The sequence below is a fragment of the Taudactylus pleione genome, unplaced genomic scaffold, assembly GCF_031769625.1.
Source record: "Taudactylus pleione unplaced genomic scaffold, aTauple2 ptg000086l, whole genome shotgun sequence".
NCBI lineage: Eukaryota > Metazoa > Chordata > Amphibia > Anura > Myobatrachidae > Taudactylus > Taudactylus pleione.
Window position 1 is genome coordinate 31852439 of NW_028284488.1, and position 13302 is coordinate 31865740.

The 13302-nt window shown below is 44.8% G+C and overlaps 1 protein-coding gene across 9 annotated transcripts in view; it reads left to right on the top strand.

Moving 5' to 3' along the window:
* MAGI2 (membrane associated guanylate kinase, WW and PDZ domain containing 2) overlaps nt 1–13302 on the top strand; it is a 1049810-nt gene that overhangs the window by 861855 nt on the left and 174653 nt on the right. For all 9 annotated transcript variants that reach the window (XM_088468806.1, XM_088468807.1, XM_088468811.1 and 6 more), the window contains one exon: nt 3655–3837. In XM_088468806.1, coding sequence (XP_088324932.1) covers nt 3655–3837 — 183 coding nt within the window. The remainder of the gene's footprint in view (nt 1–3654; nt 3838–13302) is intronic.

Below are 13302 nucleotides of genomic sequence, written 5' to 3' on the forward strand. Positions count from 1 at the left end.
TACAATCGGGATATCGGTGGTCGCGATTCTGGCGCTGGGATCCGAACTTCTGTTGGGATTGCGGTGCTGGTAGTCTGAGCGCCGGCATCGCAACCACCGGAATAGTGACTACATCCTTGGTAATAAATACATGGATAATGATATGATATTGTCTGTGACGTAGTACACTTTGTTGTCAAAACAAACTGTACTCATTAAATATTTTTTAAATTATTTTTTAATATTTCTTACACTTACCTGTACAATAACACCAACCTCAATTGAAGTAATGAAAAAATCAAACCAACACTCTGATTAATAATTTATTTATTATGCAGGGAAGATTGGTATTAAAACATTTATGACATATGAATAACATCTATATTTCCTTGAGAATATAAACTTACTGAGTAATGAGGGTATTGAGATGTTCTGTCACTGTACTGCAATCTGATTGGTGGGGAGGAACACACCCACCATCAAGAACTGCTGAAACTACACTCTATTGGATGTGGCGCATGACTCTCAGTGATGATGAAAGACTGCATTCAATTGGCTACAATAATCACGTGACTGGACAACACAATTTGATTGGAATATGAATATAGTCTGAAGCTGTAGGGGCAATCGGTTTGCCTTGAAAGCTCATTAACAGTGAAACGTGTGTTGGCACGTCCGCTGTGTATACCTCCTATTTACATTCTTCAGAATGTTGTAATATCACCTAATAATGTGAAACAGTAGGATTGTAGTGTGATATCCGCCTGCATCGGGACGTGTGGATGTGAAGGGATTCTGGTGTGAGTGACACAGGGGTCTATTTACTAAGCAGTGTTAGGAGACAGAGTGAAAAGTGATAAGAAAGTGATAAGGTGCCAGCCAATCAGCTGCCATCTCACAGGCTGTGTTTGAAAAATTACAGTTGGGAGCTGATTGGCTGGCACCTTATCACTTTCTTATCACTTTTCACTCTGTCTCCTAACACTGCTTAGCAAATAGACCCCCCAATCTCTTAACACAGCAACATTGTCTCCAAGCGGCGCTCTGATACATATAGACCGCAGCTGCCAATATTAACACAGGGGAGAGTTCTATGTAACTTAAACATTACTCCTGTGATATTTTGAATATGTGAGACAAGCAGGATAATACTGTGCAACCTATCATGTACTCGAATGTGTAGACATGAAAGAACTCTGAGATAATATTATTCCCATTATCAGCAACATTGTTTCTATGTAGTTGTCTAGTACACGCAGATTGTATCCACAATATTAACACCAGGGAGAGCTGCAGCGTGTGACAACATAGGGAGAAGCAGAGCAATTGACTGTAGGTTGTGATAAAGGTTGAGATTGTACCCTTACACTAACTAAGACCCTATAATTAACAAACAAGCTGCAGGAACTTCATTCCAGAAACTACTAATAATGCTGTGAAAAATATTTGTTTATATTGAGTCGATGTGAATTAGACCAATAATAATTAATCACACACTGACTAACAATATGAATAGACTCTCTGTTTAAATGTACTGTACGATTAACCTTGGTATGTGTCATTATTATAACAATTAAAGGAACTGTACAACAATATCCCCATATCTGAGGGTGAAAATACGCTCACACACAGCAACAAATATTCAAGCAGTGTGTACAATTTTCCTTGTTCGCAGATATATAATTTGTATGAACACCTACTAACTCCCAGGGTTGTCCAGTACCAACTTGTCAAGAATCAAATAATTTCTATAAAGAGACTGAATTTTAAGTAAGGCATTACAACCTCATAACGGGATATAGTTAGAATCCCGATGCACGGGAAGCCGTCTGCCAGAAGAATCCCATCGTCAAAATCCCGACTAAAGATAGGTGTCTAAATACTGACTCCTATCATTAGCCAGACTACGGAATCCCGACAGACTGCTTCCCGAATGAAGGTTAGAGGGAAGGGTTAGCTGTTAGCCATAAGGGGGGGAGGGGCGGGGGGGTGTTTCCCCCCCGGGAGGGTTAGGTTTAGGGTGCGGGAAGGGGGACATGTTTAGGCACCACCCCAGGAGTTTTAGAGTTAGGATCCTCTAAGGGAGGGTTAGGGGGGAGAAGGGTAGGGTTAGCATACTTACCTACCCCGTCGGGATTCTGCTGTTTCTGGCTTCCAGCGTCGGCATTTCATCCGGCGGCTATTCAGCCACAGAGATTTCATATCTATCCCCCTCATATCTCCTATCCAGTTACTCTAATAGGAAGGGTCTCACAAATGAGATGTAACTTGACATAAATATGATTATTACGCTAAACTAGGAGAGTGATAAACACACACACAGCGAGGAAATTTCACATTTTCCAATTCATTATACACTTATCGTTTTCTAGTTTTAACTTATATTTCGTTGGCCCTGTCACAAAAAAGGGGCATTTCAATGCATATCTAATAAAGATTTACATTTTATATTATAACAATAATATCATTGTGCACCACACAACAGACAAAACTTTTTCTTTGGAAAATGTTTAAAAGGTTGACAGATGTTGGTCAACAGTGACTTAGGTCGAAAGGTTAGAAAGGTCATGGTTGAAAGGTCAACCTTCAAATAGTCGACACATCAGTTTTTTATTTTAGCCTTTCCCTAACCCTAGTCCAGCCCTAAACCTAACCCTACTATAAACTGAATACCAAAAGTGAAATATGATTGTTGATTATCTGAGTTTACTTGTGTTTCTCATTTACCATGTTCAGTGTTCAGGGACCAATTCTGTTCTTTACAGGCTCAAGGAAAGATAATGAGGCAGCTATATAATTTAAAAACTAAGGTTTATTACAGAAAAACAGAAACTACATACGCAAATAAAAATGGAGGAGAAGCTTTTCTGGAACGTTTGGGGAATCACACAGGAAAGCCAAGATCTGAAAATACCTTAGCTAATTAGTAAGCAATCAGTTTAGTGCATACACAGCTAAAATAACTGTTCCATTATTTACATTCCATAGGGAGAATAAACGTATCATTTTTAATATATTAGTAGACTGTATTGCAGATAAGCATCCAATCATTGCGCACTGATACTGAGGATATAGTGTCAGCCATGTTTTTGGTGGATCTTTAAACAGTGAAGTGCGGACTAATGGCATTCTTCTACCACAAATACAGAGCGGGACACTAAGTAATTGGGAATATTACCTTAAAATAGGAAGTTAAATTCATAATGTCAGTAGTTTTATCAATGCTAAACAGATGGTGGTTGCAATCTTGGAGGAATAAATTGTAAAAAGTACTTTGTAACCATATTGGTGGTTCCTCTATTCTCCTGGTGTAGAAATGTAGGCTGACATGAGCCGATAATAAGTTTTTGTTCTTCAAACAATGTATAATATACTCAGCTTAAACATCAGATGATCGAGATTGTCGGAGGACAGAGATGAACGATCTCAAAGGCACTCCACCTACAGTAAGTTCACTCATTTTTTTCTTGCACCTCATAGAGGTGTGCAGGAAATGAGCGAAGATTAAATACTGTAATAAGAAGTAATGTGCCCCCTTTATATAGTGGCAAAATATAGTTACAGTATTAGTGTTGCTAGTGTGGAAACTTTAGTATGATGCTGTTCACTATATTACAGTCTGTTGCTTCAGTCTCTTTTCATTTCACAGGCCTAACTAGTTTTGTCTTATTACAGAAAAGCCACTTTTTACACGTGATGCATCACAGCTGAAAGGGACTTTTCTCAGCACCACTCTACAGAAAAGTAACATGGGCTTTGGGTTCACCATCATTGGGGGAGATGAGCCAGATGAATTTCTGCAAGTAAAGAGTGTCATTCCCGATGGACCTGCTGCGCAGGATGGCAAAATGGAAACAGGTGCAGTCCTTTTAAAGTTGTTTGCTCTGACAGAATTTGTCTTTTGTTGAGTGCAGGTATCATTATGCTAGCTGTATATATCTCTCTACAAAGTTATGTGTATTTGTTATACCGAGTAGGAGAGGCAACATGAGTAATCTAGTGTTATTTCATATAGTCACTATATGCAAAGGGAATCTGTATGTAATGCCAGCTGTCGGGATACCTCCTGTCAAAATACAGACACCGGCATCCCGATGGTTGGTATCCCAACAGGGGTCGGGTAAGTATATTTAACCTCCCCCCTTCTCCCCCTATCCCTAACCCTCCCTTCTTGTAGCGTAACCCTAACCCTTACCACCCTGCACCCTAACCCTCCCCGTTCGTGCCTAAACCTAAGTCTCCCCCTTGGTGCCTAAACCTAACCCTCACTCCATAGTGCCTAACCCTAACCCTCCACCCCCAGTGGTCCCTAACCATCCTCCCTAGGGTTTGCCCAACCCTAACCTCCCCCCAAAACATAACGCTAACCCTGCTACGCTACCTAAACCTAACACACACATCCCTCTCCTGCGGCTAACACTAAGGGCGCCCCGGACTTGTCTCGTTTGGACTGCCGTCGTTCTTTGTTCCAGCATCGGGATTAAGATAGTCGCCTATCTTAAGTCCCTTTTTGGGCTTCCTCTGCTGGTCTCATAACTACATCCCGTGCAAAGCTTGTTCATTACAATTCTTGCGACTTGGGGAATACTTTTACTTCATTATATACCATACAATAAATACATTTATCTGTAATCCGTATAATGTGAGACGTAGTGTAATGCATTTTGTCAAACATCTCTATTGGAAGGCATGGAGATATATATATATATATATATATATATATATAATATGTGTGTGTATATATATATATATATATATGTATATATATAATATGTGTGTATATGTATATATATATATATATATATATATATATATAAAATATTTTTTTTTAATAACCCATAAATTCTAGCATACATTATTGTAGCAAAATAAGACACTGCACCAAAGCATTACAACACTGCTAGAGTTTTATAATGCATTTCTGAGGTGGAAACAAACAGTGTTTCAGAAGAAAAAGGAAAATGTCACATCAACATAGTGACAGTATATAGTTCTCAGGTATGTTTACTTTTATTACTGGCAAAACATATGCATAATAACACACAAAGGGGCAGATTCAATTTGTTGTAGTGTTTACTCTAATCTATGGGTTACCTCGTGCGTTAAGACCCAGAGGGTTATTTTAATGCAGATTTTTTCCTCACAGCTCCTGAGTATCGAGGAAAAATCTGCGTTAAGTGCACCCGCTGAGCCTGGAGCTTAACACACGGGGTATCAGCACTCATTTGAATAGCTCAAGGCAGAGCAATTAAAAACAGATAAACATCAAGGATAATTGATTTGTGCCCCTTTGGAAAATGTCTGCTCATAATCATATGGAACATGTGTAATTGCAAATATGCTGTGTGGTGCATTTTTTAATTACTATTTTACTAATGTAAAAGAGCTTCCTTACAGTTGGATGATGTTTCCTTTCATTCGAATATGTAGAACTGATCCTCATAATAGGCTTTGAGTAAATAACAATATTTCTTCTTCAGGGTCCACAGGGATACCATGGGGGAAATGTGGTTGGAGTGATCCAGGCACCAAACAGTTAAACTTTCAGCTTCCAGGATGTCCTCCTCCACATATACCCCGTCCCTAGCCACAGGCATTCATTTTTTCGTTTGGTGCTGCAGGAATCAGACGCACCTTTATAAGAGGGGGACTGCTCAGGCAGTACAAAGCTTTTATTTTATGTTTTATTTTGTTTATTTTTACTACAGAGCAAGCAGCACTAGGCGTCCTAAAGGACGCCTGTGCTGCTGCTCCATCTACCCCCACCGGCGCTGCAACACCAGTAACCGGACTGGTGATTTTGGCGGGCACCAGCGGAGCTTGGCTAGCGGCGATGCTGGGACCCAGCACGGTGACGCAGTAAGGTGGCAGTCCGTACCTCCGGCGGTTGGAGGCCTGCTGGAGATTGCCGAAGTGTGACGACCGATGCGTCTGCTCCACCACTAGACCACCAAGTGAGTCTGGCGCTGGAGACAGTGGCGGCAGCCATGTTTATGAAAGCAGCGCACCCGGGGGTTATTACAGCATAGGGGAGGTAGGCTTTCCCCGACAGCCCCTCCCCCAGCCCAGACGCCGATCCAGCTGAAGTTTTCCCACTTTTGGGTTGCTCCTCCTACCCTCCTCTGTATATGAGATGCCCAGCAACCGTTATCAGTGCTCTGCTGAAGCTGCTGGTCTCAGGAGGTTTTGGGTCTAGTCTCCCTGTATATACCTCTCCCCAGAAACCAGGTTATACAGAGCTCAAATCCTACCAAACCTGGTGTTTTGAGTAGTTGATTCAGAGCCCATTGCAAGTATATTGTATATGCGTTGTATGTGACTTTTGCTAACTCTGCTGTATTGATATACTGCCTTTATTTTCTGTACTGTCAGTTGTAACTATCCCTGCTATTCTCAACCCTTTTGCTACAGGTGTTTGTGGAATTTATTTATTTTTTCTTCTCTCTCTATTGTACTTCACATTGATACTTGTGAAGGCAGTCACATTTTACACCTATTTATTATGTCTAAAGGTAATGGTAAACAGGAGGCTGAGGCCCCAGTGCTAGTTTCATGTAAAAGCTGTTTGGCCAGCCTGTCCCCTCGGGATTTTATACAGGATGTTTTGTGCTATTTGTTATAAAGAACCACCTGTCTAGTCTACCAGCCCCTGTACAGGAGCCACCCTAGGTGTCCTCCTTGTCTCAGGTCATGATGCACCTAGTGGACCGTTTGGCTGCTCCCATGCTGCCTCCCATAATGGGATACCCACAGCAGTTCCAGCCTGCTATGTTTGGCCCTCCCTGCTTGGATTTTTATGCCCACTCTAGTCAGAGTACAGCTCAGTCAGCTGCTGCATTTCAACAAATGTTGCAGGCAAACAGACCAGTAGCCATTAAAGCGCCTAAGTGAACAATATAATTTTTTCAGGCCGCCTAGCATGTAGATTCAGATGCATCATCGGAGTAGTCAGATGATGCGCCTGGTTCTTCTCCAGGGTCTATCTCAGGAGAAGAGGATCGTCCTTCTACATTGGATGTCCCTTCTTTGGTGAAGATGGTCAAATCAGTCCTAAATATAGAGGATGATGAGCCAGCTCCTAGACCTAAGGCTCCAGTGTTTAAACACCAAAAGGTGGTAAAAGCTGAGTTTCCCAAGGCTGAGTAGCTTACTGAACTTATGGGAGAAGCATGGAGTACTCCGGATAAACGGTTCCATGTTACAAAAAGATTAGCATCTTTGTATTCTTTCCCACTTTCTGAATGTTCTTAGTGGGAATTTCCTACTGTGGGTGCTCATGTGACGCATTTAGGCCCTGATTGAGAGCCGGACACTCTGACCAGAGCGCTCGCTCTGAATCAGGGCCCTCCTCCATTAAAATGGAGCGTCCTCCTGGACGCTCGTATAGCTGTGGTTCACCACCCACAGCATATACGAGCGTCCAAAAAGATGGTCGCGATGGTCTTGACCATCGCGACTATCGGACTTGCGAAGGAAACCCTGCGGTAGGGTTTCCCAGCCACAAGCCCTGGAGTGATTTTGGCTCTATCAGAGCCAAAATTACTCCCACTGACATCACTAGTGATGTCAGTGGGGCCGGCTCAAGACGGTAGGCGTTCCCATGGGAACGCCTCCGTCTGGCAGGCACGCCTCCGGCACGCCCACCAAAGGGGGCGTGCTGTCACTCACCATCGACAGCACGCCCCCTTTGGTGCGAGACCCCGAGCGACGGATTCCCCATCGCTCGCCGGGTCTCGCGCATGCGCACGACGGAGCTCCCTCCATCGTGCGCATGCGCAGTGGGGAACATCGACCCACTTGCGAGCGTACTGCCGCTTGCGAGTAGGTCTGAATGACCCCCTTAGTCAGGAGTGCTACGATACCGTCCGCATCTTCCCATAAAGATCTTACAGAAGGAAAACTTGAAATATGTCTTAAATCTGTGTTTTCATTGTCTGGAGCTGTTACCAGGCTGGCTATGGCTGCGACCTGGGTATCCAAGACTGTTGAAGAATGGACGGGGGCATTGGAAGATGCCAAATGCTACCAGAGAACAGCTGACGTATATCTCCCACATACGAGAAGCGGCCTCCTATTTGGGAGTAGCTGCAGTAGAGGCTGGACTCCTGGCTTCTAAAGCATTGGCAGCTTTGGTTGTTGCTTGTAGAGTCCTTTGGTTAAGGTCCTGGAAAGCAGATGCGGGATCCAAGAAGGCTCTGGAATACCTGCCTTTTTATGGAAACATACTTCTTGCAGCAGAATTGGATAATATAGTGGCTACTCTGGCAGCCTCAAGATCTGCATGTCTGCCATCAACAGCTACATCAAAGCCTAGGCAGTCCTGTTTTCGGTCCTTTCGCCTCAGGGTAGAGCAAAAAGACAGCCTTTCTCCAGACTGTTTAGTTCTCGCAGGACCACCAAGCCACAAACTAAGAGGTCTTAGCCGGTCAGACGTCCATTCCAAGCCGGGTGACAAACCCTCCTCCTGATGGGACGGGCCTCCTCCTGGGGGATCCCAGGGTGGGAAGCCGACTTCTTCATTTTGCAAACTCCTGGCATCAAACAACAGCAGACACCTGGGTCCGAGAAGTGTTGTCTCAGGGGTATACCCTCACCTTCTGGAGGCATTTTCCCCAGAAGTTTTTTTGTATAACTCCCCCTTCAGATTCTATCAAGGCTTTGGCCCTCCAGGAGGCCATTTACTCCCTGTTAGGGGCAGGGGTGATAACCCAGTTCCTGTGGTTCAACAAGTAAAGGGTTATTATTGCAATCTGTTTTTGGTTCAGAAATCAAATGGGTCTCAACGCCCTATTCGGAATCTGAAAACTCTCAACAAGTTTATCAGTGTACCAAAGTTCCGTATGGAGACTCTTTGGTCAATTATTCTGGCAATGGAACCTGTGATTTTTATTGGTTCCCTGGATATTCAGGATGCATATCGGCATGTGCCTATTGTGCCATCCCACTAACAATTTCTACGGTTTGCTGTCCTGCAACAACATTACCAATTCCAGGCACTGCCCTTTGGTCTGTCAACGGCCCCACGGGTCTTTGCCATTATTTTGGTGGTTATGACGGCCCCCCTCAGGCATCAGGGAGTCAGAATACTGCCATACTTGGACTACCTCCTGATATTGGCATAGTCTCTAGCTGTTTTACAACACCATCTCCAGCTGACCATTGCCTGCTTACAGATGCACGGCTGAATCATCAATTGGAAGAAGTCCTTCCTTTCTCCAATACAGTGGATACTACATCTGTGGGCACTTCTGGATTCTCAGGCACAAAGGGTGTTTCTGCCAGGGGACAAGATTTCGGCCCTATTATTGCAAGTGCGCAAATTGCTCCACAAGCGAAGGGTATCCATTCTATCAGCAATGCAATGCAGGTCCTGGGCTCAATGGTATTGACCTTCATGGTGGAATATGCTCAGTTCCACTCCTGGCTTCTGCAACAATTGATTCTCTCCCGGTAGAACAGGCAATATCATCTAATGCAGTCCCAGAGGATCCTTCTCACACTGGAAGTTCGTCTATCTCTCTCTCGTGGTGGCTACAAAGGTCTTATCTGGACAAGGGTTGCCCATATTGGATTCCAAATTGGGTGCTCCTCACCACGGATGCCAATCTTCGCGTACGAGAGACGGTGACAGATCATCATACCTTTCAGAGAAGATGGACAAATCGGGAAAGTCTCCTGCCCATAAACATCCTGGAGCTTCGTGCAGTATACAAAGTGCACATCCTTACACAGGACCTTCTCCAAGGCATGTCGGTCCAGATCCAGTCCATCAACGTGACCACAGTAGCCTATATCAATCATCAGGGATGTATGCAAAGTCAGGCAGCCATGAGGGAAGTGGAAAACATTCTGATCTGGGCAGAGCATCATGTTCCGGCTATCTCAGCAACATTCATTCCGGGAGCCCTCAAATGAGAAGCAGACTTCCTGAGTCATCAGGACATACATGCTGGAAAGTGAGCTCTCTACTCTGGAGATTTTCAACTCCTGGTGAACAAATTGGGCCTACCAAACAGACCTCATGGCCTCACGTCACAACCACAAAGTCCCCAGGTACGGGTGCAGGACCAGAGATCCCTCAGCTGCCATCGTGGACGCGCTGGCAGTGAGGTGGGACTTCAAGCTGATGTACCTTTTTCCTCCGATTTCCCTCCTCCCAAGGGTCCACGGGAAATTCAAGCAGGAAGACGGCACAGTAGTACTGTTACCACCTGCTTGGCCCAGGTGCCATTGGTTCACCGACATACAGAATCAATCCATAGACACTCCATTTCCTCTTCCTCTATGGACGGATCTGTTAGTTCAGGGTCCCTGCTTGCATCCGGACCTAACTCGTCTGTCTTTCACGGCGTGGCTCTTGAGTCTTCCATCTTAAGAGCCAAAGGTTTCTCCAGCTCTGTGATTCAGACGTTGCTTAAGGCACGAAAGCTTTCTTCTGCCCGCATCTATTACAGAGTTTGGTACTACTTTGATCAATGGTGTTCCCACAAAGTATGACCGTAAGGTTTTTAGGGTTTCCCGAGTACTTGCTTTTCTCCAGGCTTGGTTAAACCTCGGACTCAGTCTGGCCACCCTGAGAGTACAGGTTTCTGCACTGTCAGTTTGGTTCCAGCGAAGGATCGCTTCTCTGACGGATGTTGGAACTTTTTTTCAGGGTGTTCTCTGAGTTCAACCATCCTTTGTCCCACCGGTATCATCATGGGATTTGTCTTTGGTTCTAAAGGGGCTACAGACTCCCCCATTTGAACTTCTGGACTCAGTAGATTTGAAGTGGTAGACAACGTAGACACTTTTTCTCCTCACCATCTCCTCTGCCCGCAGAGTCTCTTATTTGGCAGTGCTTTCTTGTCGCTCCCCCCTTTTTGATTTTTCACCAGGATAGAGCTGTCCTCCATGCACAGGTGGGTTACTTTCCTAAGGTAGTGTCCTGTTTTCATGTGAATAAAGAGATTGTGGTTCCAGCCTTCAGACCTTTCTGTAGGCGAAGCTCCCTGGATGTGGTTTTTGCTCTCCGTGTCTATGTGGATCGTACAAACTCTTTTAGAAAATTACACTCTTTGTGTTGTATGGTTTTCACAAACGAGGCTGGCCAGCTAACAAACAAACTCTGGCACGATGGCTGCGCATGACTATCTCTCAAGCTTACACGCAGGCTGATCTCCCTGTTCCAAACATGGTGACAGCACATTCTACTTGGTCTGTGGGACCATCGTGGGCATTTTGACGTGGTGCCTCTGCTGAACAATTGTGCAAAGCAGCCACATGGTCTTCTGTCCACACTTTTCTTAGGTTTTACGCCTTTGACACCTTTGCCTCTCAGGATGCTTCCTTTGGGTGTTGGATTCTCCTTTCTGCTCAGGAGCGTCCCCACCCTTAGGGGAACTGCTATAGGACATCCCCATGGTATTCCTGTGGACCCCCTATTGACCCTGAAGAGGAAAATAAGAGTTATGGTAGACTTACCATTGTTAACTCTTTTTTTCTTTGAGGTCCACAGGGCATCCACACTGACATACCTCGTGGCATTTTGGTAATTTTTCTATCGTTCACGGATTCCCTCATCTTCTGTGAGAGTGTTTCTGGTGTACATTGTCCTTGTCCTCTTTCCTTCTCCTGCCTTGGGCTTCTTTACAAAACTGAATGCCTGTGGCTATATGTGGAGGAGGACCCGAGGCATCCTGGGAGCTGAAAGCTTAACTCTTTGGTGCCTGGATCAATCAACTCCAACCACATTTCTCCCATGGTATCCCTGTGGACCCTATGGACCTCGATCGAAGAAAACGAGTTCACAAAGGTAAGTCTACCATAACTCTTATTTTTGGCACAAATACACAGAAGAGCAAATATATACTGCAACAGAGAGGATTTTTGCTATACCAAATTGGTCCCATGGCAGCTCCAAGAAGTGAGAGATCTGGTAGGTGAAAAGTTCAACCACAAACAGGGCGGGATGTACTAAGCATCGCATCCACAATGCGGTACATCCCGCCTCTCTTTTGTACATACCGCGGTTGATTACTGTGGTATGTACCTAGAAATATGAGTTACATCACAAAGGACAGATCTCCCGATAAGAGCTGTCCTTCTGGTATGCGCAGAAGGTGGCGGGAGTGATGGGAGAGATCCGATCGGTAAGCATCCCGGTAAGAAGCCCATAGGCTTCTATTGGGTAACGCCACCTGAATGTGGCATTACCCACCGTTTCGGGGCGTTTTACTGCATTTTCCCATTTAGTACATCTTGGCCACAGTGTGAACACAGCTGGTCTAGTGATTTTCTATTCAAATTTTCCAATATCCTATGGGGATACCATGCTTTTGAAGAAGAATTGTGTGATTCAGAGAACAACTACAACAGTGGTTCCCAAACTTTCTCAGTTCAAGGCACACTTAGGGTCTCATAATTTTTTCAAGGCATCCTTAAGCCAAAATAATTACCGTCAGAATACTGACGCCGGCATTCCCGCTGGGTTACATGGCCGACACCTGCAGTTAAGTATGCCAACACCCCTAACCCTAAACCTAATCCTCCCTCCCCGCAGCCTAAACCTAACCTCCCCCCCCCCCCCCCCCGAAACATACACCTAACCTACTCTGCCACGCAGCCTAACCCTAACTCTTCTGGTGGTTGGGATGCCGTCGCCAGGATTCTGACTGATCTCAGAATTTCGGCATTTGCATTCTGAGCGCCGGCATCTCGATCGGCAGGTTATGAACTACATTCCATTAAGTTCTTTGCAAAAATAATACACAAATCCAATATTTTATATCCATGTTTCTCCATTTGGCCCTCTCCATGTCTCTCCCTTTGCCAATCTCCAAACCTCTCATTGCAGCTCAGTTCATGTTTCTCCCTTTGCCCTTCTCCATGTTTCTCCCTTTGCCCTTCTCCATGTTTCTCCCTTTGCCCTTCTCCATGTGTCTCCCTTTTCCCCTCTCCATGTTTCTCCCTTTGACCCCCCCCCCTTACTTACATTTAGTTGTGATCGCCAGCGCTGTTGTGCAGCATTACTTTTCAGATCACACAGGAAGTGAGATCAGACATGCACTGCATTGTGGGACCTCATTCAGGAACAGGCAGCCTCGCAATTCACTGCCGGTTGCTTTCCACTGACGGGACCGCTCCCATCGCTTATCCCGCTCATCACCCCAAACTCTCTTTCCCAGTGCACAATAAAATATATTTAAAACAAACAAAAAATACCTGGGCGGCCTTGTTAGGCCACCGGCTACCATGGCACACAGTTTGGGAACCACTGGAGTACAGTATTTCAGTGTTTAAAAGCAAAAAATATTTACATTTTGTGAAAATCTTACTATAACT